We start from the raw sequence: 27,185 nt of genomic DNA on the forward strand, positions 1-27,185 counted from the left end.
TTTTATTTTAGATTCTCCTGGATTTGGATTTTTGTTATTAATAAAATTTCGCAGCAGACAAAAAAGCAGACGTGGTATATTTGTCTCCTTCGTTGCGCGCTAGGGGCTATGGCGGGAATGTTTAAAATTTGGGGGAATTGGTTTTTAAGTGTAGGCCAAGTGTACGCTGCTATCATCATATACTGTGTTTTCCCCGGAGTATAGTTGTTGTTCGATTCGCTTATTCCGCGACATGTTCCCTCTTTCCGCCACTTTGCGGCATAAACTTAACAGTTTCGGAGGCTGTAGATTTCGCGTCTCGCTGTATTCATTATTACTTAGGTTCTTTGTAACAGAATAAAGTGTATCAGGTTTAATAGGATAAACTGTAATTTCGGGTAGTCGTTTACCAAATATTTCCAGCGCACGCTGTTTGTTTAATAGAATAAATATTATTTAAATTTCGAAATCATAATGCACGGCGGTATTGTAGAAAGTCCGGCCGATGAAACGAGTAACATCTACCAGTCGTCCAGCTCGGTGGGTGGTGGTAAAAGGCCATTCTTTATCTACTTGGCCACCATCCTGTCGGCCATCGGTGGTTTTCTCTTCGGCTACGATACCGGAGTGGTGTCCGGAGCCATGATACTGCTCAAAGACACATTCAGCCTCACTTCAACGTGGCAAGAAATAATAGTCAGCTCCACAGTGGCTATGGCCTGGTTGTTTTCCCTGTTGACCGGTTACATGGCCGACTATTTCGGCCGCAAACCGGTCATCCTCTTGGCCAGTGTCGTTTTCACAGGTGGGGCTATTATGATGGGCGTGGCCGAAGGAAAGTACCTCCTCCTGGGTGGCAGGCTCATCGTGGGAGCAGGAATAGGTTCGTATCATTTTTGTTTTGTTTTTTGTTTTTTGGTATGTTCTTTTATTCAGGGTTAGCACAGTTCATGGAAAATTGAAATTTGTAAAAATTCCGGCAAATATTTTGAAGTTAATTGTACTATAGTTCTGTGACAAATTCTAATTTAGGCCTTAAAAAGGTCAAGAAAATCTAAAATAATAGCCGAGTTAAACAGTTAACTGTTATTTCACCATGTACTTTAAAGGGCCACACCGGCATTTGAATTTGACCTGTTTCACGTGCTAGTTTCCAAAATAGGTTTGTTCGTATCTGCTACCACGTGCTAAATTCGGGCCGAATTTTTCAAACGCCGGTGTGGCCCTTGAACCGCGTTTATAAACGTACTATTTACAAACAACCTTCAATCCCCGTGGCAGCGTTAACGAGGATAAAAAATGTATTTATTGATGTCACTTTACGTTTATAAATAACATTCATATAAGTGAGAACCATTTCTAGAATTATCAGACATCGCCATAAGGCGAATTCTCTTGGGCTACACCCGAACAGTTTCTAACGAATTTAGAGCTACGATTTTGAAAGTTAGATTAGGGCAGGAAAGTAGTTTTCACCTTTTTAGTGAGCGAGCGCAGTGAGTCATGCCGAGGCGTACAGTCTGCGCGTATTTTTCTCTAGGGAAGCTTATCTTTTTAGGTATGACGTCAGTTACACGTCACTCCACACATCAATCAGTTATTATTTCGACTAACTGACACATTTATTTAACATAACTATAGAGTTATGTTTATCTACTTAAAACCCCGAGGGCTTTGCCTAACCTAATCGGCAAAATGCAGGCATACCGACCCGGATTCAGGGGTTACATTTTGAACCGGGCGCCAAGCTGTCTTTCATGTAGAACTATTTCTAATTTTTTTAGGCGCCATATACCCGAAGTATGGCAAAATGAGCCTTTTTTCAAAAATCGTGTAAGCCCTAGAATTAGGATTATACTCAATAAATAAGGTGCTTCATTCCACTTCAAACACCCTGAAATATAAGTGTGTGGCGAATACCTTTCCGACAGATTAATTTACTGAGTTATTTGCTCTGCAAAATTCACACCTGTACGTTTAAATTACTAGGCTACAGGCTATGAGGGAGACTCTGCAGCTCTACATTATCATCTGGTACACCTAAATCATTCGAATTCTATCACGCTTTTAATATCGTACCTTTCAGTTTATTCAAATATATCGGTTTCAAAACCCAAGGTCTCCCGTTAATCGTGTGCCGTATGCGGTTAAACTGAGTTTGTTCAAGGTTAATTAGCAGTGAGATAGTAGATTTGGTAGACTCAGTTGGCGTTCGTAAATTAAAACTTTCACAGAAATACTTTTACCAGCGGTATATAATTAATGCATATCTTTAGAGCGAAGTATTCAACTGAATACTGATAATGCTATTCGCTTGACACATGTATATTCGCAGCCTCCCGATGATTTTTCAAAACACGTTTCGGAAGAAAGACATAGTAGTGAGGTTAAGCAGAGCGCTCTAGAAGTTTGAAAGACCACGTTGAGAGTCACGTGATCATCCTCCACGGTTTTCTTTTCGCGTTAATCATTGACGAAGAACGGGTAGTCGGAACCCTTTATGACTTGAAAACGACGACATATTTCGGTTGAACTAATGTGACACGTATAATATATAGCGTTTAAATAAAAATACTGAATATTACACTTTTCCAGCTCAACAAATCGAGAGATAATTATGGCAGCTAGGAGCAACAAACACAGCACCCCACACAAGGAGAACGCAACCCGTCAAAAGTCGTGGATTTTCTTGTGTACAATTTTCATGGTTTAGACGCTTTAGCGCCTGTTGCCGTCGGAAGGGAACAATTCGGAAATTGTCTTCCCCCCCGCCCATAAAACGTTCAAGGTAAACGTTTGTCCAATGAAATTTGTACACAACACTGCTTTAGCTGCTAGCTGCGTTCTCCTTGTGTTTGTTGCTCCTAGTGTTGTTCCCGAGGGGCTGATCACTCCGCGTAATCGGTGTACAGAGCCGTACCTTTGACTGTACTAATGGGATTACGCGTAATCTTTGAAGTCCCTGCCTTTGGCAGTGCTAATCTAAGCGTAATCCGGTGTACAGATTTTCTAAGAGTGGTTAGCCCCTCGGTTGTTCCTTTTCTAGCAACATGCGTTTTAGCAATCGTAAATTCTGGTGTAAATTTAAATGTTCCTAAGCCTTATATATTATCCACAAACTTTGGGTGAAATCGGACTACGGAGACAATTTAAAGTAAAGTAGGATACACGAAAACAAATGTTTGTCTTTAGACAACGCTCACAGCCATGCATAAGGCGCGTTTTAGTATTGGTTAAACACTTTTATTTTCGTCATGCAAATATTTCTAAAATGTGTGAAAATACTATCTTAACTCTTCATGTTTTCTTTAGCAGTCAAAGCGAAAGCACGTTAACCAATTTTAAATAAATTAATTTCACGAACGTGTAGATACTCCTGACGTTGTCGTTCAAATTTCTTGACCTGTTGTGATAAATACATACATAGTCTTTTCTATAACTATAACAGAGGGAAAATATGATTTATGATTAAGAAAATACCCTTACGAAGTGAAATTTTTCACATTTTACGTATTGTTGGTATATATTTAACCGTAATGCGGTGTACGAATCCGCTGTTTGGTTGGAAATAGTGATGTAAAATACCCGGGTACTTATAACGCAGGGTAAATACCTTAGGTACTTACCCGGGTAAATACCCAAAATACATAAATACCCAGGTATTTATAAACACCATTAATTTATTTGTTTTGTTTTTAATTTGTTCAATTAAGAGTACGGTAATAAAAACAAACCGCAAACACATCAAATTATGCTCAATAAATTTTACAAAGTAACAATAACGTAGACAAGGAAGGTAACACTGCAGATATGGCTCCACTCGACCGATACCATAATTGGCATAATTATCCTAAGTGTGTCAATAAGATAAACTTTACAATGACACCTTTTTTAACGGAAATGACGTAAATGACGTAATTTTTTTAGTGATTAAATTTATTTTTATGACTGAGAACACTACAAAAACGATATAGGGTACTTTAACCTCTGCCTCTGTTGCGGCATCTTGTTTCTTTATTTCTCGCCAGCCCCGTCCCCAGACTAGGGGAATCATAGCTATCTTCCCCCATCCCGCGCGACTTTAGAAATTTACCTTCGCGCCCCTCTTACAAAAGCCAACCTTATAGTGCCGCTTGTAAGAACCTTGGCCCATGTCAAGTTTAGCTCGTGTCTCGCGATCACGAGATTTTGTTTCCTGGGTAACCTTTTCAATAGCGCAAGGATTATGAGCATTTTGGCATTTTTGGGTCCGCTTAATGTATGTTCCGCGTGAAACAAGGTCTCATTGAATTTTTTTCAATGGAAATTTTATACAGAGGCATACTTATGAGTAATTATGTTACATATGGTGATACATAATAAATATTAAATTCGCAACCCTATGTTTCAGTAGCGACACCAAGCGGAATTTACATGAACTAAGTTTGAGGGGGAATACGAACCGAAGCCATGTACCCAAAGAGGACGTAACAGATGTAGGAAAATCAATAGGTGTGTCAAGCCTTTAAATTATGTGCTGAAAAAAGTAACTTACGGAGAATAATTGACACACCCTTTAATTGATTATTACCAACGTCAAAATTTAGCAGAATATAGTTTTATATGTATAATATATACTATATTTTCTAATCGTTTGTTTAGATATGAGACAAATACATAACCAAACTTTTAATTTTATTACCCAGCCCTTTCGCAATTTTAGGAAAAGGTGTAACCCAACAAAATTTTAACCACATTGTTGAAAAAATAAACTGAGCGTGTTAAAAACCAATAGATTTAATAGTAAATATTTTAAAATTTAACGCGTCTTCGAATGGAGCCGGCGTTTCGTTTCCCCCACATATACCATTTTTGACGCAACGGTCGCGCCATCTATCGAAACTTTTGGTTGCGAATAGAAAACCATATTTATATACTTGAAATGTCTAAGGAACTTAGGCAGACTAAGGTGGCTCTGATGATGCTCATAGGAACCCGTAATTTGAATATGTTATTTCTTTAGGAATTGCGTCTATGAGCGTTCCGGTCTATATAGGTGAAGTGGCTCCTGCCGATATTCGCGGAATTATGGTCACTTTGTACCAGATTTCCATCGCTTTCGGAATGTTCATTGCCAGTGTTCTAGCTGGAGCCTTTAGCACTGACAAAGAAGAAGGCTGGAGGTATAATTCTAATCCAGAAAGGGGGAAAGTCTAGAACTGACGGCGTATTCTCTAGCTAAAAGGGATAATGGAATTACATATTGATTAAAAAATATAGCGCTCTTCTAGAGACAAGAATACTCAAGGATAAGTATGTTGAGACGGACCGTGGGCTTCATGGAGGGAAGGAAATACGTCACCGAAGTGTGCTTCAATCGTGTCAGAAGTCGTTTTAGGGAACCATTGTGTTCACACGGCTGATTTTTCTTTTAAGAAGGAGCGTGATATGGAATTCTGGACCGTCTTAGGGCATGGGCTGAATGGGCTACAGCCCAGGACCCCCAGCCAGTTTTGATGCCCCCGGAAAGGCCAGCCATACAGCCTCTACTCTAGGTATAAGGGTTTAGTTGGTTAAATATTATTGATGCTTATTTAATATGATGTATCTTATAGTTACGTCTAAAGTAAATTGACTCATCGCCATATCGCGTATCATACAGTACCAACAATTTCTAAGATCTAACAGCGGGTCACTGTCAGTAAAAATCTTATTTGTGCAGTTGAATTTAGACAACGGACATACAACGGCTGACGGTTGGGGATCGTAAAGGTCTTAAGAAATATTTTAGCCCAGGGCCCCAAAAAGTCTTAAGACGGGCCTGATATTAATTGGTAGCAACGTTAAACATCGTCTCAACATAGTCATTATCCCAAACTATAAATAAATATATTCTTGTAGAGGCACTACCCAAGAGATTTAATTTGATAATGCCAAATAAGCAATTTAATACTTTGATTAGTTTTAATATCTGATATATTTTAGCAATAGAAAGAAATAACTGCGTATTACAAGATTATATTTGCCAAATAATCAAAAAAGCTAGCTACTCTCAGCGCGGTAGAGTACAATTTTCCATAAAACTCTCTATAAATAGGTATGCAGGCTGGAAGCGAAATCTTGAAAAAAATAATTGCCGATCTAAGTTCAATTACTTTCTCCCCTATTTACTTTTGTTAAAATTGAATAAGCCTGAAAATTAATTCGGAAAAGTACGATTTCTCAGGTACATGTTGGGTTTAGCTGCCGTCCCGTCATTTTTCCAATTCTTCGGATTCCTCATGATGCCCGAATCGCCTCGATGGCTCATAAGCAAACGCAAGTATGAACAGGCCGTGGCTGGCTTGCGCAAACTTCGAGGTGAAACGGCCAACATCGAACTCGAATTTGAGGCTATCAAAAACAACTGTTTGGAAGTAGAAAAGGAACAAGAAAGTACTGATACAAACTCGTTCGCTGTATTCAAAGATATCCTAACTCACGCGTATTTTCTTTGTCGTTTAGCCGCTAAAGGTTTTGTATTATTTCAAGTTCTAAAACATCCCGCGTTGCGGCGAGCACTCGTCTTAGGTTGTCTGCTTCAAACCTTCCAACAAATTTGCGGAATCAACACTGTCATGTAATTGGATATTGAAAACACAAAAGGAATTCCTGATCTTATCTGGTCAATTTATCCCTTAAATAGGTATTATAGCGCCACTATTATTCAAATGGCCGGCTTTCACGACCCTTCGAAGGCCATCTGGCTGTCCACGGCAACTTCGGGGGTAAATTTTGTAGTTGGCTTTATCGGAATGTACTTAGTTGAGAAAATTGGGAGACGACAACTCTTTTTGGGCAGTATGGCAGGTAAGGAGTTTCTAAAAACTAAACTGCTAGTAAGAACTTAGGTCAAAGTATTCGAACATTTTCTTCTAGGTGTTAGTGCTAGTCTTGTGCTTTTGGCGATTGGATTCCACATAACTGCTTTGAAATCTCCTCCCATAACGGAATTGGATCCAGGTGCCATTGACACGCCTTGCCACCGTCTAAAGTAAGTTCTTCCAACGTTTTCGTTAATCGTGATACCAGAGGCTAACGATATAGCTCTTGCGAGTTAATTATCCATCTAGGCCATTCAAATTAAACACGCAGCTTTCAGATACTCCACCTAACGATTTTTTTGTTCCGAAAGGTATTTTCAAAAATCAGTCGGAGCCTGCGAAAGTTCATGTTTCAAGCAAATAACATTAACAGTTTAAGAAAGAGAAATACTTAATATTTTCTTTTAGTACTTGCGAAGATTGTGTCCTCGACGTGTTATGCGGTTACTGTTTCAACTATACGGAAAATCGACCTTATTTCGGGTCGTGTTCCCCGGTTGATGAGGATGACACGTCTAGATCCATTTCCGGAGCGTGTATCGGCGCCGAATTACAAGACCCTCTCACTTGGGCCTACGAGTGGTGCCCTTCCGACTATTCTTGGATCATTCTTTTGGGACTCATTTCTTACCTCTTTTTCTTCTCGCCAGGTGAGGAGAGCGTTTATACATTTTTCGTTTTAGTTTGAAATCCCACTTCGAAACGTTTCAGGAATGGGTCCGATGCCGTGGGCCATCAACACGGAGATTTATCCTCTTTGGGCGCGAGGTACCTGTTTCGCCGTCTCGACTTCCTTCAACTGGTTGTTTAACTTGCTCATCGCCATGACGTTTTTAACTTTGACTGAGACTATCACGAAATTTGGTACGCCCAACTGACCAACAGTTGGCTGATTGTCGGTTAATAGTTATCTTTGGTTTATAGAATCTTTGATTGTATCTTTTTCGTTCAGGCACGTTCTATTTATATTTTGGGCTCGCCATTTTTGGCTGGCTTCTATTCTATTTCATGTTACCAGAAACGAAAGGGAGACCTTTGGAAGAAGTTGAAAGCTTGTTCGCCAACTCTTGGTTTATCGACAGAAAGGCGACTGCGGGACCGAAGAAACCAACTCCGTAAGTACTAATCATAAACCTACAATTACTTCACGTTAAATTTACAAAGGTAAAAAAATGTACACATATTTTGAACAGCGCTGAAAATTTTCATAAGTAAAATATTTTACGTTTGTAAAAATATATATTTTGGATAAGTTATAACCTAACAGATTAAAGAATATTAATAACTAACAGGGCAAAGGTTAAGAGTTTTACTGCCGTTGTACTCTATGTAAGAACCATATCCATAATGAGCCTCGAGTTGAATTAGTTGACGCGTTAAGTCAAACCAACTTTCGAAAACCCTCAAGGAATCCTTGCTGATGTAAATAGAAAATTGTATGATGAGGTTGCTAAGGACGAAGTCACTTTTTAACGTTCGCAAATATGCCTGGGTAAAAATATACATGTACATTTTTAACTTTGCCACTAACCAAATTATTTCAGTAGGTTTTAAAAATATAAGTATAACATTCTTCCACTTTTCAAGGCCTTCAACTGCTACTAACGCAAACGTAGATCCGAATCTGCCTATTTCGAAATCTATCTACGACCCACCTCCAGCTTATGGATCCATTAACCATAATCCACACGAGGTTTATAGTAACTAATCGCACGTTGTTTTTCTTCTAATTTACTTATTAGCGCTTTTTAACGGATAAATTACCCATTTCGACTACGAGTGTCGTTTATTGGGAAAATGACTCGTCTTTAAAATGGTTTTAAGGTGGCGCCTATTCAATATTTATTAGGAAATAAGGACATCTCTTTAAAAACAATTCTTTGTTTTTTTCAAAGAATCAGCTCTTTTTTCGGAGATGTGTCCTTTTCGGAATAACCGTTTTACTTATTTTGCGAATAATAATAACTAAAATAAGGGAAACGCGAACGCAAAATGTGATTTTTACAGTAATTTATATTATGCATGATTAAGCTAATTCCGTTTTCTCTCCGCGCAATAATGTTTAAACATTACTTTGATTATTTACCAGAAACGCGGCAAACGCCAACCCATAAATGGTAATAATTTTAGCGAGGATTCAGAGTACACCAGAATGTGAAACTATGGAAGTTTAATTTTAACCTAATCTCATTTAAGGTGATTATCATAGAACTATTTTTAACTCGAAAATGAAGTAAACCTCAATTTGTTTTTACGAATATTTTTTATTTCAGATTCATCTTTTATTAATTATTTGTTAGTTAATTTTTGGCCAATTTTATTTCTATGAAGTGCCAAATTTAATTTAAAGTAGGCTTTTATTTTTTTCATTTGTACGTTCCGCAATTCTATTCAACAAGTCTTTCTGGTGATTTTACGAGTAGCGTTGGTTTGTTGCCTAAATAAATTAATAAAAGTATTTAATTAAATTTGTTACTTAGAAACTTAAATCTGTCTTTTTTGGAGTAATTTATAAGACAAGCCAGTGCCGCATTATCCATAAGACTGACTAGGCTGAAGCCTAGGCAGGGTCGTTTTAACCCTTCAGTAGGCCTTAGGTAAAAAAATCTCAATTACCGTCTTTTCGGACCTTCGAAGGTAATGTTACATGGAATCGTAGGCTCTAGGCACTTTGCCTAGTCTGCTTTATGGATAAGGCAGCCCTGAGCCTACGGGCTCACCAAGAGCAATTAGAGCATCAGAAGGGGGAGGAAGATGTCGAGAGCCCCAAAAAATCTCGAAGTCTAGGGGCCCGGCCATGGGTTAATTCGGAGCTGAGACAAGCAAAGGGAGAGAGAGCGAGATTTCAATTAACCGAATTAATTTACGTATTGGGTCATTCTTGTACATTTTACCAATTTCTATTTTTACCATCAATAACTTAAAGAAAAAAAGATTTACGCATGGAAAAAAACCCTTTTTGCTTTCCCATACATTTACGAATATATGCATTTATAGTTTTTCGACGAACTGAAGTGTTGCATTGTTCTACATTCAAATAAGACGAATAGTATAGCTTTTATCAGGTTCACGTCCAACCGATAAGATTTCCATGTTTTTTATTTTATCTACTATAGCAATAATTTAAATCTGAATGCACTCGTCGCTTAGAAGTTTTAAATAATTTAAGAAATATTTTCATAATTCGCTCCAGGGGAAAGCCTGAAAAGGTGACAATTGATTCCAAGAGTATGGGTTCTACTTGAAGAGTTGGTTATGATATGGGATTTCAGAGGTTTTTGATATTGTATGGGTTCTACTTGAAGAGTTGGTTTTGTGTTTCGTCACTAAAACTATGATATGGGATTTCGGAGGTTTTTGATAGGCCCTTTATTTTTAAAGAAAAAAACGTGAACATGATGAACTACTCAAACATTTTCCTAATGTTTAAGATTGTAAAAATATGTGCTGAATATGTTACGTATAATTATTATTTGTTGTACCCACCCGTACCCACATTCTCGTAAACTACGGTGGGTTCTTGTTAAGAAAGTAAGTGAAAAGAAATTCTTCTAGTAGTATCTCCGTAAATCTCCATCAGAACTAAATAAAACTACAAAACAATGACAATCGAGGCCGTAGCCCTAAGCCCGTAACGGCTGCCACGACTAACAAAAAATAGTTGGACCTAATTGCAATATAGCCGCTCGAGCTCAACAAGCCAGGTAAAATAAGTCTACAAGTTATAATATATTCTTACGAAGGAAACCAAATCTTTCGTATTACACAGCTCTTATAATAATTAAAAGTATATATAGCAACTTCACATGAATAAAAAAATTGTTGTGGGTATTAGCTGATTATTTTTTATTTACTGACAAAGGAGACTACCCGAGGTGGTTATCACCGATTTTGTTGAAGCTCAGGGGTTAGGTAGACCTTATGGTAGTATGGAAATTGCCAAAGGGAAAAGTTGCAATGGGCTTTAGTTTTCCCATGGCAACCGAAAATGTTTTTGATCTCTCAAAACAAAAAAATCTCAATTTAAAAAAGCATGGGATTTTCTGGGTTTCACAAGGTACTACTTACTTAAAAAATTTGAAAAAATTAAATTTTCAAAACATACCCAAAAAGATGAATTTGACCTATTTTGGGTAAAATTGATCGATGATTTGGGGTAAAATTGATCAATATTGTTTAAATTTTAACAAAATTTGGGTATCCGAGAAAATCCCATGCTTTTTCAAATGGAGAGGTCAAAAACATTTTGGGTTGCCATGGGAAAACTAAAGCCCATTTCAACTTTTCCCTTTGGCAATTTTCATACTATCATAAGGTCTACCGAACCCCCGAGTTTCAACAAAATCGGTGATAACCACCTCGGGTAGTCTCCTTGTGAATTTATTCGCCGTGTGATCAAACCCAGTTATCGAAATATAATCATAGAACCTGGACGATTGCCAGTTGTTTTCTAAGACTCGTGTTAACTATTTCTTTTAGTAGTATTGCAAACGTTTTTAATTTGATTTTCAAATCAAAAAGAGCCACGTAGCGGCCAAAGCTAGAAGCTCCTGAAGTCCTGCTAAGCAGACGCTGTCTTTTATAAATAACGAATCGTTTGCTTAGCAGACCGAAATCCAGTAGTTTATTAACTTCTTGAGCAGTGGCGGATTAACCAATATAATAAGTACGCTTAAGCATGGACTAATTAACACAGGGACACCCCGTTCCCGAATATTTGCTTCGGGCGATTGTTAAATGTGCGCTCTGGCGGTATAGTTAAGAACTAACGGAAAACTAGGGTCAAACAGGAAGGAGGAAAAAGGGGGGGGGGGATGAACAAGTCATAAACCTAGTCAATGTGGCTACCATGTTGTGGCGCGTACGGTTTCGTTTTACAGATATAAGTTAGCTTGAATTGCCTTCTTAATTTGAACTAAATAGAAAATGAATTTTTCTTCATTAACTTATGAAACGATGTTCATTTATCCACCTAAAAAAAGGGGAAAAGATAATTGGATGTTAATTTTATTTCTGGTAAGTCTTTACCAAGGCTTAATAAACAGCCTTTTTATCGCCATCAATTTCCGAATTTATTTATTGTAATATTGGTTTTATTTTGTAGATGATGATGATTTAGGGTTTAGGGAATGGTATAAAACATACTCCACTCATATGCTGTATCTTGAATCACTTTTACACGATTTACATACACAGAGTTTTTAATTTTTTCCAATAAAAATATAATCTAATGCTAAAAAACTATCATAAACCGTATTGTTGCGGCAAAAAAAGACCGTTGTAAAAACAGAGATATAACCGTTTGCTATTTTTTTCAAAATTCTTTGATATTGAAAACTATATACTAGATGGCGGTAGCCGTTTCCTTTTTGCGACGTTTTGACCCGAGTAAAATTCTGTCGGGGGGGGGGGGGGATAAAAAGAGGAAGAGCATTTAACAAGGATCTTTCGGAGCTCCCTATAGGAATAACATGGGAACGGGGTGTCCCTGTGTTAATTAGTCCATGGCTTAAGCCTAAGGGCCTCGAAACTTGCATAAGTTTAGGAGGAAGCCCCAGACGAGGCTAAAGCAACGTCAGGATAAGCTTACTAAAGCTCAAGCCCCGGCGGTAATTCAGGGCCGGACTGGCTAGTAGTTGGCCCCACCGGCTATGAATTCGTGTTGGCCCCAGATGTGCATAACCTCTATAAGTCGGGGATGTGGCCCCCGATCTTATTTAGCCCCGATCTGACCGGCGATCGCCGGTTAGCCACCCGGGCCGGTCCGGCCCTGCGGTAATTAATCCGCCATTGTCTTCAATGTTTTGTCTCTATGTAAACTGAAAGGACTAATAGCTAATTTTAAACGCATTCATTGAACTGATAGAACGACGATATACAAAATTTCTTTCCTAAACAATTTTTAAAGAAAATCATCTAAGACCCGATCTCTGGTACGTGTATATAAAATATTTTCGACCCTTAACCTCTCTTAATTTTAAAGGCCCTAGGCGACTGCCCACCTTTGCATCCTCTAAGCGCACTGCCGTGAAACTAAGGCACTTCTTGTGAATTATAATTAATGAGGATAATGATTTTTATTTCGACTTTGCGGAAGATGGTCACGTGACATCGAGCGATTTTGAAACAGGCTTCCTTTGATATTTTAAAATACGTTTTGGAAACAAATACTGGATTACACTTGGAAAATGAGGTTTAGTAATACATTTAAGAAAATATTACAGTAACGACGTAAGTGTTTGAATTATTAAATCGTTAAGCGGAGTAAATCAAACTCCTTTTAATCGTGGCACTGGATATTGGAATACCAACAATGTTTACGACTTTAGTAAATTTTGAGATTATTCAATTTGACATCTTAAAAACGCTGAAATAAAAAACAAACATAAATTAATGTATAATAAATAAATAATAATAATAATTTTATTAGTCAGGAAAGGAAAGTGAAATACACCTATTGAGCCCTGAAACACGAAATATACAAACAAGATAAAACAATATGAAGGAAAGTGACATACAATATGGGGTATACAGCAGATAGAAAATCATTTACAGCAGACAGAAGATTATATATATATATATATATATATATATATATATATATATATATATATATATATATATATATATATATATATATATATAAACATTTTAGTTTTTTTTATTTATTTACCAGCCACAAAACTTATCAAGGCGGGTCTTGAACGCTGAGGCTGAGGATTTAACCTTCACAATTGTCGGGAGCTAGCTGATTCCAATCATTTACAACCCGTTGAGTGAAAAACACACGGCGTTGCGCGCTATTACAGCGCTTTTTGACAATTGTAGCCTGGGCTTTGCGCCCTGACCATTTGACCTAAAAAAACTCGTTATATTGGACATTGTAGAGACCATGAACAGGGCCGTTCTTAGAGGTCTCGCGGCCCTGGGCGAAATGCATGGGTGAAACTGAGTGTAGCGGCCGGCCCTCTGGTATATACATCCCTATGGTAAAATTTTAGCGGCCGTGGGCGACTGCCCGGCTCCCCCCCCCCCCCCTAAACACGGCCCTGCCCATGAATAATTTTGAACGTCTCAATGAGGTCATTTCTTGCACGCCTGTCCTTAAGGGACATTAAATTTAAGCGTTTAAGGTGCTCTTCATAAGAAAGAGTACGCATGCCATTAACCAATTTCGTATGTTTATCAGACGCTGATCATCCTTTTAAAGCCGCGTTCACACTTTACCTAGCTTAATATCGATTAAAAACGTTTCGAAGTAGTTGTGTGAACCAGGCTAAATCGTTTTAAGCCGATTCAAACGGTTTTCTAGAGCTTAAGTGTGAACGTAGCTTTACAGAACCGACAAATCTACTAAAACTAATTTCATCTTTATGCGCCTAACAGTCTACAAAGGAAAGATAGCCCGAAACCAAAACAACAATATTTCATTAAAATACACAAATTCGAACCCTTTCTCCTAATATTATGTTTCGTGGCACTTAAGTAATTATCCTGGTTGTCCGTACTTTATTCCATCATCTAATGTCAAATTACAGTCCGCGGTTATCATCGTACACTGAAATGTTGAAATTGAAGTAGAGTACGCCGTTCATTGTGATTCGAATATGCTTCGATGTAAGAGTACTATCTTTGTATATTCTTTGTATATTCGGATTAAGCTTTTCAAATATACCAACTGTGCTACTGTTACTGCTACTGGTTCACCTTTATCCTTCAAGGTTAATTGAATTATTAGTTTCTCGGGTAAGCTCCGGAAAAGGGCTTGGGAAGTCCCACAATATGACTGGCCATATCTGCAAAGACCAAGAAAATGTCCCACGCTGGGACAATAGTGGCCACACCCTTAAATCCAGATGGCGCTTCATGCATATTTAAGGACATGGCTATTCTGAACATAGCAAAAGCTAATATTACCGTTCAAGGCTCTTAGGGACCTAAATACGCAGTACCGTAATTAGCTATTCTGGGGTCCTGCGCAAGGGTTTGATTTTCGGAATTGTATTCCAAAATTAAAAAATTTACATTCATTTTAGCTATCCCTCATTAACTGATTTAGTAACAAAAAAATGTATGTAGAGGACAAGATCAGTTTGCGAAATTGGAAAGGTTCTCCGGCATCGAAATTTAGTAGCAAAATCGCACTTGCGCGACATACTTTCCAAAAAGATATTGCATGCGCAATTACAAATAGTCTATAGGTACTTCTTGAGGAACATGGACAAATTTCAATTAAAAAGTTAAAACCACGAACTTGATCAAGAATAACTTGAAGTATCTTCCATCTATTTTAACAACCATTTGGTTAAATGTAATTTTTTCCCTCGAAGTCCATTTAGTTAAGTGAGCTCGTCCAACACTCGTAACATGGCAGTATCCAAAATTTCCCCTTGTACGTTTAAATACATTGTAGTCTGTCTCCATTTCGGCGAAATTCTGGCTAAACCACTGATACATTCCGCTTAGGTTGCACTAGAGACCGTTTGTGTTAATTATATTTGGATTTTGGAAATCACTAAAGTTACATATCCCAAGTGGACAGGGGCGTAGAACGTTCTAGAAGTTGGAGGGGTCAAAGAGAAACGAAAAGGGGTCTGGAGAATGGTTTTGAATTTTTAATGGAGTGTTGCTTCTCCGAATGCATTTGTACTTTTTACTACTGTGTAAATTGGCGGGAAAAGACTGAAATTTAAACACAGTTGAGATTTTAAGCTTTATATGCTTTTAAAATCAGAATTTGAGCCTTTTGAATATTTCAACTGACCAAAAAGTTGGCCCTCCCAGCAAAATTCTAGGGAGGGGCATTGCCCCCTGCCTCCCCCGGCTCCTACGCCCCTGCAAGTGGGTGTATTTCATGTAGCAAATAAGGGTGTAATTCATGTAGCAAATAAGGGTGTATTTCACGATCGAAATCAGGGCAAAATATCTAGTACATTTGGCCTAGGAATATAATACATCGTACCTGGAACCGAAATTTGTATTCCCCCATCACTAACTCGCTGTTTTAGCTTCGTCAACGTGAGAGCTATACAATTTCGGACATACGATCGTAGCGCCATCGTAAAAATAGGCGGAATTTTTTGTCACTATAAATTTTGCCTACTTTTCATTATATTCACAATTTTTTTTTTGTACAAGCTGAAACACGAATATTCTACCTGGATTCTACGAAACTTATTTCGGAGATGTTTATTTAATTTGAAGACAAAAAAATAAATCTTTAACACGATTTTAAGACCTGCACGTATTTCTAACCAAGTCCCAACGAACACGCGTACGAAATTTTGACTATGGTGTCCGCTAGGTGTCTCTAGTATCTTATGTCTGAATTCCCCACATTGCCAGGCATAGGAATCCCATATTTCCCCTCAATTATTTCCAACCTCCTAGATTTGGCGGAAAGATACTAACACGACTTTCCGGTAAATCGGTGGCGAGAATTTCAAATTTCGCCTATTTTCTGTTGAATTAGTAAAGGTTCCGCGTGTTATATTAATCAATTTAAGAAAGGTCTATTGCCCAAATTTCAGAGTTATCAATAAATATTTAATGTAGTTTATTAATTTTAAGTATTATGCTCCTAATCAATCATCAAATCTCAAGTTTATGTACGTCAACGTGGTAAACTATACTGTTCTATACTTAGCCAGGACTCTCCAAACGGAATTTTTTTAGGTATTCCTCACTTGAAGTACTAAAAGTAAATTTTTACAACTGTTTTTAAATCTTATCTTTTTTTAATTCATTAATTATCACTTTGAAATATAACGCAATAGACTGTATTTTCCAAAATTATATAACTAACCATGGATTAACAATAACTCACAGGGATAGTTCTCTTCGAAAATAAGTTTGATACTTAGATTCAAACGCCATCGGTCCTAGCGGGCGAAATCAGAACTAGATCTAAGCGGAAACGATTCAATTCGGCGAGCAGACGAGCATTTTTTTTGGCACCGCGAAATCTAATGAATTTTTGCATTGCGTTTCTGTTTTTAGTACTTAAAATGTTTTCATCAGGTAAAATTTTTTTTTATAATAATAATAATAGAATCCAATAACTGTTGATTTTTTATTAATTTAAAGCTAATTACTATTTACCTATGCGAAATAAAAAAACATTACGGCTTAAACAATGACAAATCCAAATAAATTCCGAATAAAATAATCTGCGGACCAATTTTACTGACAATCGCCATTTTTACAAACCATATTAAAAATCCATAGTGTCGATTTCAGACACGAGATGGCGTTACTATTTCCAGATTTGAATTGTTTTTGGGGCGGAAAGTGGGGAGTGTAGGACTGTAAGAGGGGGGGGGGGGAAGAGTTTGTAGCAAACGTATTTTTGGCTGGCAATGATAGTTCTATGTAAGAGAACTATCCCTGTGAGTTATTGTTAATCAATGCTGTAACCGAGTATTTCAAATTAGCCTTATTATTTTTAGCTTTATAAATACTCTTCAATTAGATATGGTTAAGTCTCATATTTCTCCGCGACTAGCTATTTGTGGGGCCCTGTGAAAGGATTTGTTTTTAGCCCTATTTTCACGCAGCCAGCTGAGAGTGGGCGTGGGCACTTGAGACAGTGGCATTTTAGGGTTTTGTTACTGAAGGTGAGAAAATATAGTGTATTCAATCGATGAAAGATTTTCGATTGAGATATCTGAACCGCGTTGCTGAGCCTGATCGTGGGGTGGCGAAGCACTTTCGCCTCGCAGCAAGAGGAGCCGGGTTCGATCCCAGCTTGTGGCACTGGGTGAAAACTTGAAACAACTCCTTTTGCGTAGAGTTTGCAAGTTCTCTCCCCACTGATTTAAGGGGTTTGCCCCCGAGTTCTTCGGTTTCCCCTTTCATAAAAACTTGTGGAGGTTAACGGTAATAGTTAGTGTAGGGAGCTGTTGGCTCGTGTGGCGTGAAGGTCTTTCCACCACCCACCTACGCATTGTAACCAGGCTTGGAAATAAGGTTTATTTCTAAACTGGTCTATTTGGCCAGTGACTCCCCACTCTTGAATTATTTAAGTGGTCACGTAGACCAGTTGGTTAATAATACGGTAGATAATTTTGAATTAATAAACTGGACACTGGACCTGTGAACCCCTAGCTTTTGAATAAAAAAACTGGTCCGAGCAATTAATAAACTGGTCTTTGACCTAGTGACCACCGCTTATTTCCAAGCCTGATTGTAACCCGTCCACCCGAATTAATGGCTTTAAAAGTCGCTTGATGACTTAGGCCTAAGGTGGTGCCTTGGGTATTAGCCTAACTCATTATTATTAAAAAAAAATCGCGGCGGCAAAATTTAAAATTATTTTATATGAAAATTTTGGGAAGATTAATTTTTGGTCCTGGGCCCTGCGCGACTGCACTTGTTGCACCAGCTTAGCAGCGTTTCCAGATGTAAAAAAGGAAAATATGGTATACGAACTCAAAAATGATTGAATTTTGGCCTAAAATATTTCAATAGCATTATGTAGGCTTGTTTCGAAAATTTGGCGAGTTTTTAAAAATTAAAAATTAATTTTAAAGAACAAACCACCACCAATTGCCGTTATCGACTTTAAGATTTAATTTAAACAAAGGCGACCAATAACCTTTTTGGCCGGAACATGAGTGCGAAATTTTAGTGGGTTCGAAAAGTATAGAAAATATGGTACGGTCTGTTAAAATTATTGGCGTACCTCCCCCCGAAACCATGAATACATTCATTCCGAAACGCTGTATGTACATTTTTCATAATATTTTTCAATTGTACGCAGCCCCACCCCAAACCAAAATCCTGGCTACGCCACTGAACAGACCTCAACGTTAGATTATATACTTAAAACTGTACGATAATATGTTAACATTAATCGTGACCTCTTTAACTTAACTCTGGCTGATTTTAACTTTAAACAATTTATCGAAAATAAGACTTGCCATCTCGATATTAGTTTCTTCAATTTTCGAAATATAACGCTAACGTACGAGTATTTTTCTTCCAATTTCCGAATAATTACTTGAGAAGTCGGTATCGCCTGGCTATCCGATTTTCTATCAGAAAAGAGTCATTTCAATACGCAGAGGGGGAGGGGGGCTGGGAACGGGGGAAGGAAATAACAGTTGCGTAGTAGCGAGCGTCGGCCTCCGGTTTCGGCTCATAGATTTCAGAGACTCGGTGACGGGAGGTCTCGTCCTTGGTTCTCGCCTTAGACTTTTTAGCGTGTTCGCGTTCCACCGTAGAGCGTACTTCTTAACCAACAAACCCCTTAAATTATGATTAAATTAAAGTAAAACGCTTAGCTCATTTTAAAATCGACACAATCGCACCCATTTTAAAATATAGTTAGTAATTTTTAGCACCTCTTTTAACTAACTTGGTTTATCCCTCGAAGCTATTGTTTTATTCCCCTTTGTATACGTTATTTAACACCGATAATTCAAAAATGCACGGCGGCATCGTAGAAAGTCCGACGGACGAACGACGCAAGATTTACGAATCGGCCAGTTCCGTGGCTCCGGTTCAGAGGCCCGTATTTATTTACGTGGCCACCGTCCTGTCAGCGGTCGGTGGCTTCCTCTTTGGCTACGACACTGGAGTGGTGTCCGGAGCGATGATACTGCTCAAGGAAAAGTTCGACCTCAATTCAACGTGGCAAGAAATAATTGTCAGCTCCACAGTGGCTATGGCTTGGCTATTTTCCCTGTTGACCGGTTATATGGCCGACTATTTCGGCCGCAAACCGGTCATCCTCTTGGCCAGTTTCATTTTCACGGGAGGCGCTATTATGATGGGAGTCAGTCCCGATAAATATGTGCTGTTGGGCGGCAGACTCATCGTTGGAGCCGGCATAGGTTCGTATCATTCCTAAGAACTTATTACTTATCGAAATCATTTAGAAATAAGTAGAAAAATCGCATGCCAACGAGCTATGACTTGTTTGTAACGTCAGGCGCGTAGGAACGTTTTGGATTAAGGGGGGTACAGCTTGGATGCTAAATTTGGCGCCCCCTCATCAGCATCCTTTTTGCGCCCCTTCTAAAACAATTTGGCGCCCTTTTCATACCACTTTGGCGCCCCTTTCCAATTTCAAGGGGGGTACATTGTACCCCTGTACCCCCCGTTCCTACGCCACTGTGTAACGTAAAAAGCGCCAGTCTGGCCTAGTTTCTGTTAAACCAGGTGGCGGAAATGTTAAATTCGTTGATCCACCACCAAACATGAAAGTTCGTACTTCCAGTAAAGGCCAGCAAAATCGTTTGAATTTCGGAATGAGGTCTGGGGAAAATGCCACAAATTGATTGGTACTGGAGGTGCGGATCGGGGAGGAACTACGCGAAATTCGAGGCGAATTTTTAAATTGATTCTTTGTCTCTTTAATGAGAACCTGATAGTTTATGTAGTGGATGTTTAACGGACTTATTTTGGGAACCAAATTGATACGAAAGCCGCATTTATAGCGATAACGGTTACTCAGAGTAATTCCAATTTTAAATAACAATCGGCTACATTATTATGTTTACGCCAGTACAGCTACTCGTCTAATATCATTTATTCATAAATAGAGGGAGGGTCGCGAGGGGGTACTGACGCTCGAGCCTTAAAGGCCAATGTCGCCAGAAAATATCATCGTTGAATTTTTGTTTTCGAATACGACGGCTTTGTTGTTGGGGTTTTTCTAGATTAGCAAGTGCAGAAAAAATTGTACTCTTATTTACTGCGGAATTATGAAAACACCTGTTTCCTTTGGTGTTTTACGCTGTTATAGTTTCGTAGCCATCCCTATCCAACGAATAATATAGTTCGCGCTTAATAACGTAAACGCGTACAACGGTTCATGACAAACGCGTGTTAAGCCTTGGCGCGTAATCTAGTTGAGAAAGTTAACGGGGGTTTTCGCCAACGTTTGCGAAGTAATTTTTTGGTTATCGAACTGAAATCCTCCCACTCAAAGACGCCCCTAGTTTCCAAAAAATGTCGTCTTTTATCATTTGTCACTGAAATTCCAATTCGAGATATTAAAATTGGATCGTTATCTTATCCGTTTAATCGACCGCCGTGCCGGTTTCGTTAAAATGTCTCCACGTAATTGCCAAATCATTTCCAAATATTCTTCCTTTTAATCACTTGGAAAATTTCCTTATCAGTCTCGTGGATAATTTAGCCCTGAGTTATCAACTTGTCACGAAAATTTCGCCCCTAAAAATATACAATTTGGTTTTTTGCGTTAGATTGCATTGACCTTAAGCTTCAAAATGTTTATGTGGTCAGCTATAGTGGCGCTCGCATTGACGTAGCAAAGTTTTACTCAAACGACCTAACAATGAAGCGCTAAACACTGATAATAGAGTTTTAATTAGCCTAATTATATTTCCAAGTGAAAGCTTTTTAAGCTTTACGGTTCGGTTGAAAGGCCGTTAGCTTGTTTTTTTTTGCGTCCTGGGCTTTATTTAATTATCGCGACTAATTAAAGGGAAATTTAAAAACAATTGGTTTGACAGTTTTAGCTTCATTGAATCCCTCGCCTCTGTGCATCGAGAGTGGTTTTGTTCTCCTTATCGACTTTCCGCAAATCGAAGGCTAGAGCCAATTCCAAAACTAGCCTGCCTTTTACCTCAATGACTATATTTTTTCAAATCTCGAAAAAGGTTGATTTTAATTCAGTTAGGTTTGTAGGTTACGCAATTAAATTGAAAACACTTTTTTACTATTTAAACTGGGATGCGTTTAATAACTTTAGTAATTTGAGCCTGGTTTTCACTAGGTCAAAAATGCCGCGATGGCGAGCGTCAACGTAAAAAAAAATATTAGGCCAAACGTCCCGGCGTTTTCTCCATATTGAAAACCAGCCTTTAGGCTAATATTTTTTTTGCGTCGACGCAAACCGTCGCAGCGTTTTTTCTATAGGGAAAACCAGCCTTTAGGTTTAATATATTTCTTTTGCGTCGCCGCTAGCCGTCGTGGCGTTTTCTCCATAGTGAAAACCAGCCTTTAGGCTTAATACAAACTTTTTGCGTCGACGCAAGCCGTCGCAGCGTTTTTTCTATAGTGAAAACCAGCCTTTAGGTTTAATATATTTCTCTTGCGTCGCCGCTAGCCGTCGTGGCGTTCTCTCCATAGCGAAAACCAGCCTTTAGGCTTAATACAAACTTGTTGCGTCGACGCAAGCCGTCGCAGCGTTGTTTCCATAGTGAAAATCAGCCTTTAGGCTTAATACAACTTTTTTTTTGCGTCGACGCAAGCCGTCGCGGCGTTTTTCTCCATAGTGAAAACCAGCCTTTAGGTTTAATATATTTCTTTTTGCATCGACGTTGTATGGATTTTTTCCGTAGTAAAAACTCTCATAAAGGTGGTTTCACACTCGACAGAAAATTAGCAGCGTAAAGTTTAACGTTAGCGGTATATCGAATGGGAATCAATTTTCAGCTCGGCGTTTATTATCGTCTTTCCGGCATATTTTCCGTCGAGTGTGAAACCGGCTTGGGCGAGATTCGACGCGCCTACATTTACAGTCGATAGGAATTATGTAATGATCTTGTACCGTGTCATCTGTAATCACAATCGTACTTTTGATACGGTGGCAATTATGAAGTTACAATTTAAATCTTTAAATCAAATACGAACAACGCGAATACTTTTCCAACGTTATTCGACAGCGGAAAACGTCTACCTCCAAATGCTATTAATAAATACAATCTTTGCGCCTGGGAAAATACCTTTGACATTTTCTCTAGCTCATTTATTATTAAACCTACGCGTTGAATTTTAAATTAAGTCTGGACTTAGAATGAAGATTTATTTGAAATTTCGTGGCGGTGGTTTTCTCGCTTAATTTTAGTAACACGTTTGGAAACTCGGAAATATTTATACCTGTTTTGTTTTCATTGACTCTCTTTGACCGTAAATTCGGGTGGGATTTTTTTCAGATTTTATAGTTATGGAGTTGAGTTTTTTTTTTGCGTTTTACTCATATTGTCATCCAAGGATGAGACGGACTAGATGTATGATGGAAAGAAAGGTATCCGCGAATTCTTCTTTCGCTCGAGGAGAGCGTAGGCAATCGAGGAAAGAGGAGCTCTCCAGAGTTCTCTCTTGATCCAGGAAATCCCGCTTTGAATCATTCATGAAGTCTCATTTCTATACCTGAGAGGAACGATTGAAAGCTAGAGAAGAAAAAGTTCGTTCGGACCGAAATTGAGATTTACGTTTTCCAACAAAAACTCATCTCACATTCCGCCATTTTTTACCGCGTATTTTATACCTTTTTTCCCGGAAAAAACGTTTGTGATTGAAATTAATGTTAAAGGAACAACGCTTCCTGCTAGAGAAATTTGGGAATTTTTAAAAGTAAAGATGATGTTGTCAAGAATGAATTCGGGTACCAACAATATAGGCAGATATTCTAAACGCCATACTCGAAATATTTGTATCATGGACAGTAAATTAAGAGGACAGGTTTTCGATACCCTTCCACAGTGCATTTTATTTCTCCCCGCGTATAAATCAGCTCGAGAGACTCCGAGGGAGTCTTGCAAGGTCGTTTGTACCACGTGATCTTAAAATTTCAAAATGGCAATCTAACGCGGTTGATATTGTTACGTAATTTTTTGCGATTTATATTTTAGTAATTTTTAATTTTGGTTTTTTAATTCAATAAAAACTATCAACTGATATTTAGTATATCATATTTAATCTATAAAAACGTGAAAAAATACCTTTTGGCGTAAAAATGTACTTGTGTTTCTCCTTTTTCTTTTTTCGAACAGTATCGTCCACTCTTAGCGATACTTGTTTTTTTTCAAATAACCTTGGACGACTCCCTTAGTGTGATTGGTTTACGAGGGCTAAAAACCAGGCTTTTTACCGATCCTCTAAAATCTACTATCCATGTTTGTATCGAAAGTTTTGTATGCTTTTGATTTTTCTTGGCCATTTTTCGCACAGACGATTGCCACAATGCCATCTATGTTTAAGTGTGATAGATAGTACCAAGAATGTCAATCAATAAATCAATTTATTTCGTGTGTCCACTAGATTAATATTACTGTTATTCATATGAACAGATAATATCAAAAGTAAATGAACCGAAGTTTTCAGACTGCTGTTGGAGGCGTTTGCCTTATGAAGTTACGTTTGGCCTCGAATTTGAAATTTTGCGCGCTCCTAGGCTGAAAAAAAAAAGTTTTTTTGATTTTATGAAACCATTTTTATACATAGAAATAGCTATACCCACAATTCCTAAGGGCAATTTATCGCGTCAAACGACGGGATGGAAATTAGCTTTTATTTGACTCGATTATCTCATCATTTTCATAAGGAAAACGCACTCCGATTCTTAATAATAATAAAATAATAATAATCAGCTAGGCTAATACCCAAGGCACCACCTTAGGCCTAAGTCATCAAGTGACTTTTAAAGCCATTAATTCAGGTGGCCGGGTTACAATGCGTAGGAGGGGATTCTGAGCGTTATTTCGATAACTTCGGTTCATTTACTTCTGATAATGTGTGTCTCTGTTTTCATGATTCCCGTAAGTTTCGCTCCGCCCACCAGGAAAAAGGGGGAAAGATTACACGAGGAAAGGCGGGAAGGGGCGTGACTTTTCGTCCGGGAATCATGGCGCGAACCGAGTGCCATCCGCTCATTCTCGGTTAACACAAATATATTTGTCATAGTACACAAGACCATTGTAACGTCGAACAGACGAACTCTCCACGGATGTTTATTAAACACTCGAGTCGCTTTATTTACAAATGTCGCTTCTAGCGAGAAGGATTTTGGTCGTAAGTAGAATGGAGTAATCAATATCTCTCGCTTATGGCTATAGTGGCTACGTACGTGTCGAATGTGTAGTAATAAAATCGCGTCCTAGTTAGGCCTTGCCCATTAGGCGTCTGGGTTTTCCAGCTCTCGCTTCTCGGAAGAGAAGGAGAGCGAAGATTGGCAAAAATCATGAGATCGTACGTTCCGCTATAAACGAAGGGATCTTCCTCGAACGCTTGATTCAATTACCAATCCCCCCGGCAGCACCACGTACAGTCTCCCTCTCGATAGATAGACTACTTCATCACGTAAGCCCCACCAGTACTCTCCAACGGCTCCCAGTTTCCATAACTCAAAACGGCGGTTTCGATTCTCTAAAGCGAGTAAATTCGCGGTGAATCTCGGTTTGAATTCATACAATTGGGAATAGTAGTTAGGAGCGACACCGTACGTCTTCCGTTAGAACGTGGCCGCGTGTGATTGCCACTAAGTTCTCTAATCAAAATTTAATTATCGCAATGAATCGAAAAGGCCGCGAAAGAGGTAAATAGATTTACCTAGAATTGCCCAAACGGAACTATACTTTCAGTCGACTCACGATCAACCCGCGGCGTTTATTTCTTAATGTAATCAATGGCCTATCCATACGAGAACACATTTAAAGGAGCAAAATATCATTTGAATCATGGACAGTAAATTAAGAGCACAGCTTTTCGATACCCTTCCACAGTGCATTTGATTTCTCCCCGCGTATCAATCAGCTCGAGAGAGTCCGAGGGAGTCTTGCAAGGTCGTTTGTACCACGTGATCTTAAAATTTCAAAATGGCAATCTAACGCGGTTGATATTGTTACGTAATTTTTTGCGCTTTATATTTTAGTAATTTTTAATTTTGGTTTTTTAATTCAATAAAAACTATCAACTGATATTTAGTATATCATATTTAATCTATAAAAACGTGAAAAAATACCTTTTGGCGTAAAAATGTACTTCGTTTTTATCTGTTTTCTTTTTTCGAACAGTATCGTCCACTCTTAGCGATACTTGTTTTTTTTCAAATAACCTTGGACGACTCTCTTACAAGGAGAGTACCCGAGGTGTTTATTGCCGATTTTGTTCAAAGTCGGGTGTAGTCTAGACCTATAGGAGATATGAAATTTCCCAAAAGGAGACGTTGCACTACCCATTCGATTTGCCATGGCAACCAAAAATGATTTTGACCACTTAAAACCAAAAAATCTCTATTTAAAAAAGCCTGGGATTTTCTCGGTTTCGCGGGGTTCCTACCTACCAAAATTAAAAAAAAAAATTTAAATCATGAAATGGGTAATTTGGACCATATTTAGTTAAATTTCATCAAGTTTGGGTAAATTGGATCATATTTGGGGTAAAATTGTAACAATGTTTGGGTAAAATAAGGAAAATTTTTGTTTTAATTGGTCATGAATGATGAATTTATGATACGCCATATTCGCCATTATTTATGAATATTTAGGTACATTTTTTAGCCCGCAGATTTCGATTAATTTTAGTAGTCAGAGCATTTATTGTAGTCGAATGCCGTGACTAGTGCCTTATGTCCAACAGTGACTGCAAAGCTGAACCAAATGACTGGTAGAAATACCAAGTTTCAAGTTAACAAGGCAGTTAACTTTATAAAGGTTGTATCACATTCACATTACAATTCCGTCTAAGATATATATTAAATAGGGCATTGCACATTGAACAAGTTGGTTTTTCAAATCTGAGATTTGAAAGTGAGTTTTTTCTGAGGTGGGTCCAAAATAACCCGCTGGGTTTTTTTAGGTCGGGTTTTTGTTTTCGAACCCTGAATTAAGTATTATGAGATTAAGCCGGTTGAAACAACCTGTGCGCATAACGTAGAGTCGTGTAGACGCAATCTTATTGCGCGCAAAGTAAATGCAGTAGGCGTTCACTCTAAAACATTTTTTGTACGACCGAAAAGATCCTTGTGGAACTTATAATTCTAAAGGTCCCCAGAATCGTTCGAAACCGTCGAATTTCGAGTAGCTTCTCGTCTTCCGCCACCTAACTCAGGCATGAACACGAGATTTCAAATTATTCGGTGGTCCTTTAAAGGGCAACGCAAGTGGTCAAGCAGGGGGGGGACTATGTTTTCTTCAACAAGCCGTAAGTAGGTTTTCCAAGGATGATTTTATACAGTGCGAATTTTTCGATTTTCTTCGCTGAGTTAGCTCTCAATCAACGAACCCAGGAATTTAGGCCTAGCTTATTTATTTATTATGGAGAAAAGAACTGGGTTAGTTTCCGAGAGTTGGACTTTGATATTTTCGATTTAACAATGTTTCGGAATAAAATTATTTGTGAATTGAATATTTTTAATATTGGAAGTTGAAACATTAGGCCTTGGACGCGGTAAATCTCTGCCGCTAGCCTCACATTGGATTAAGAAAATTCAACACCACACACACTCCTATATCCCGTCTCCCTTAATAATTTCCCTATCATTATACCCCGACAGAATATTTATCTTTTTTTATTAAATTTATTTTGTAGAAGTTTAGGATCCGATTTGTCGGTAAGCACGGAGACTTCACTTTCCTCGGCCATTTTCGCGACTAAAGAATGCATGGATTT

At 38.3% G+C, this 27,185-nt stretch overlaps 2 protein-coding genes across 3 annotated transcripts in view; both read left to right on the plus strand.

Annotated features, from left to right (window-relative positions):
- The first annotated feature begins 356 nt into the window (after window positions 1-356).
- On the plus strand, window positions 357-9,239 carry LOC149940903 (proton myo-inositol cotransporter-like). Of its 2 annotated transcripts, XM_090177538.1 has the most exons (12): window positions 357-862; window positions 4,982-5,141; window positions 6,185-6,393; window positions 6,463-6,577; window positions 6,644-6,807; window positions 6,877-6,991; window positions 7,230-7,471; window positions 7,533-7,685; window positions 7,774-7,936; window positions 8,409-8,514; window positions 8,911-9,017; window positions 9,095-9,239. In XM_090177538.1, the coding sequence occupies exons 1-11, from the start codon at window positions 454-456 to the stop codon at window positions 8,977-8,979; spliced, it is 1,905 nt and encodes a 634-aa protein (XP_090033664.1). In that variant the 5' UTR covers window positions 357-453; the 3' UTR covers window positions 8,980-9,017; window positions 9,095-9,239. The 2 variants fall into 2 exon arrangements, 1 of the variants encoding a protein (XP_090033664.1); XR_016481164.1 differs by lacking the exon at window positions 8,409-8,514.
- Window positions 9,240-18,963: 9,724 nt separating this feature from the next.
- The window catches only part of LOC149940904 (proton myo-inositol cotransporter-like), a 31,409-nt gene continuing 23,187 nt past the window's right edge, over window positions 18,964-27,185 (plus strand). The window contains exon 1 of the mRNA XM_090177539.1: window positions 18,964-19,657. Coding sequence (XP_090033665.1) covers window positions 19,249-19,657 — 409 coding nt within the window. The 5' untranslated portion in view covers window positions 18,964-19,248. The remainder of the gene's footprint in view (window positions 19,658-27,185) is intronic.

The sequence above is a fragment of the Leiobunum rupestre genome, chromosome 6, assembly GCF_980474605.1.
Source record: "Leiobunum rupestre chromosome 6, qqLeiRupe1.1.hap1, whole genome shotgun sequence".
In the NCBI taxonomy this organism is placed as follows: Eukaryota; Metazoa; Arthropoda; class Arachnida; order Opiliones; family Sclerosomatidae; genus Leiobunum; species Leiobunum rupestre.

What these genes read in the sequence shown, in the direction of transcription:
- LOC149940903 (XM_090177538.1), top strand. Translation starts at nt 454, where the DNA reads ATGCACGGCGGTATTGTAGAAAGTCCGGCCGATGAAACGAGTAACATC. An exon ending in GACAAAGAAGAAGGCTGGAG is followed by an intron (nt 5,142 to 6,184) that starts GTATAATTCTAA and finishes ACGATTTCTCAG; the next exon opens with GTACATGTTGGGTTTAGCTG. An exon ending in TTAACCATAATCCACACGAG is followed by an intron (nt 8,515 to 8,910) that starts GTTTATAGTAAC and finishes ATTATTTACCAG; the next exon opens with AAACGCGGCAAACGCCAACC.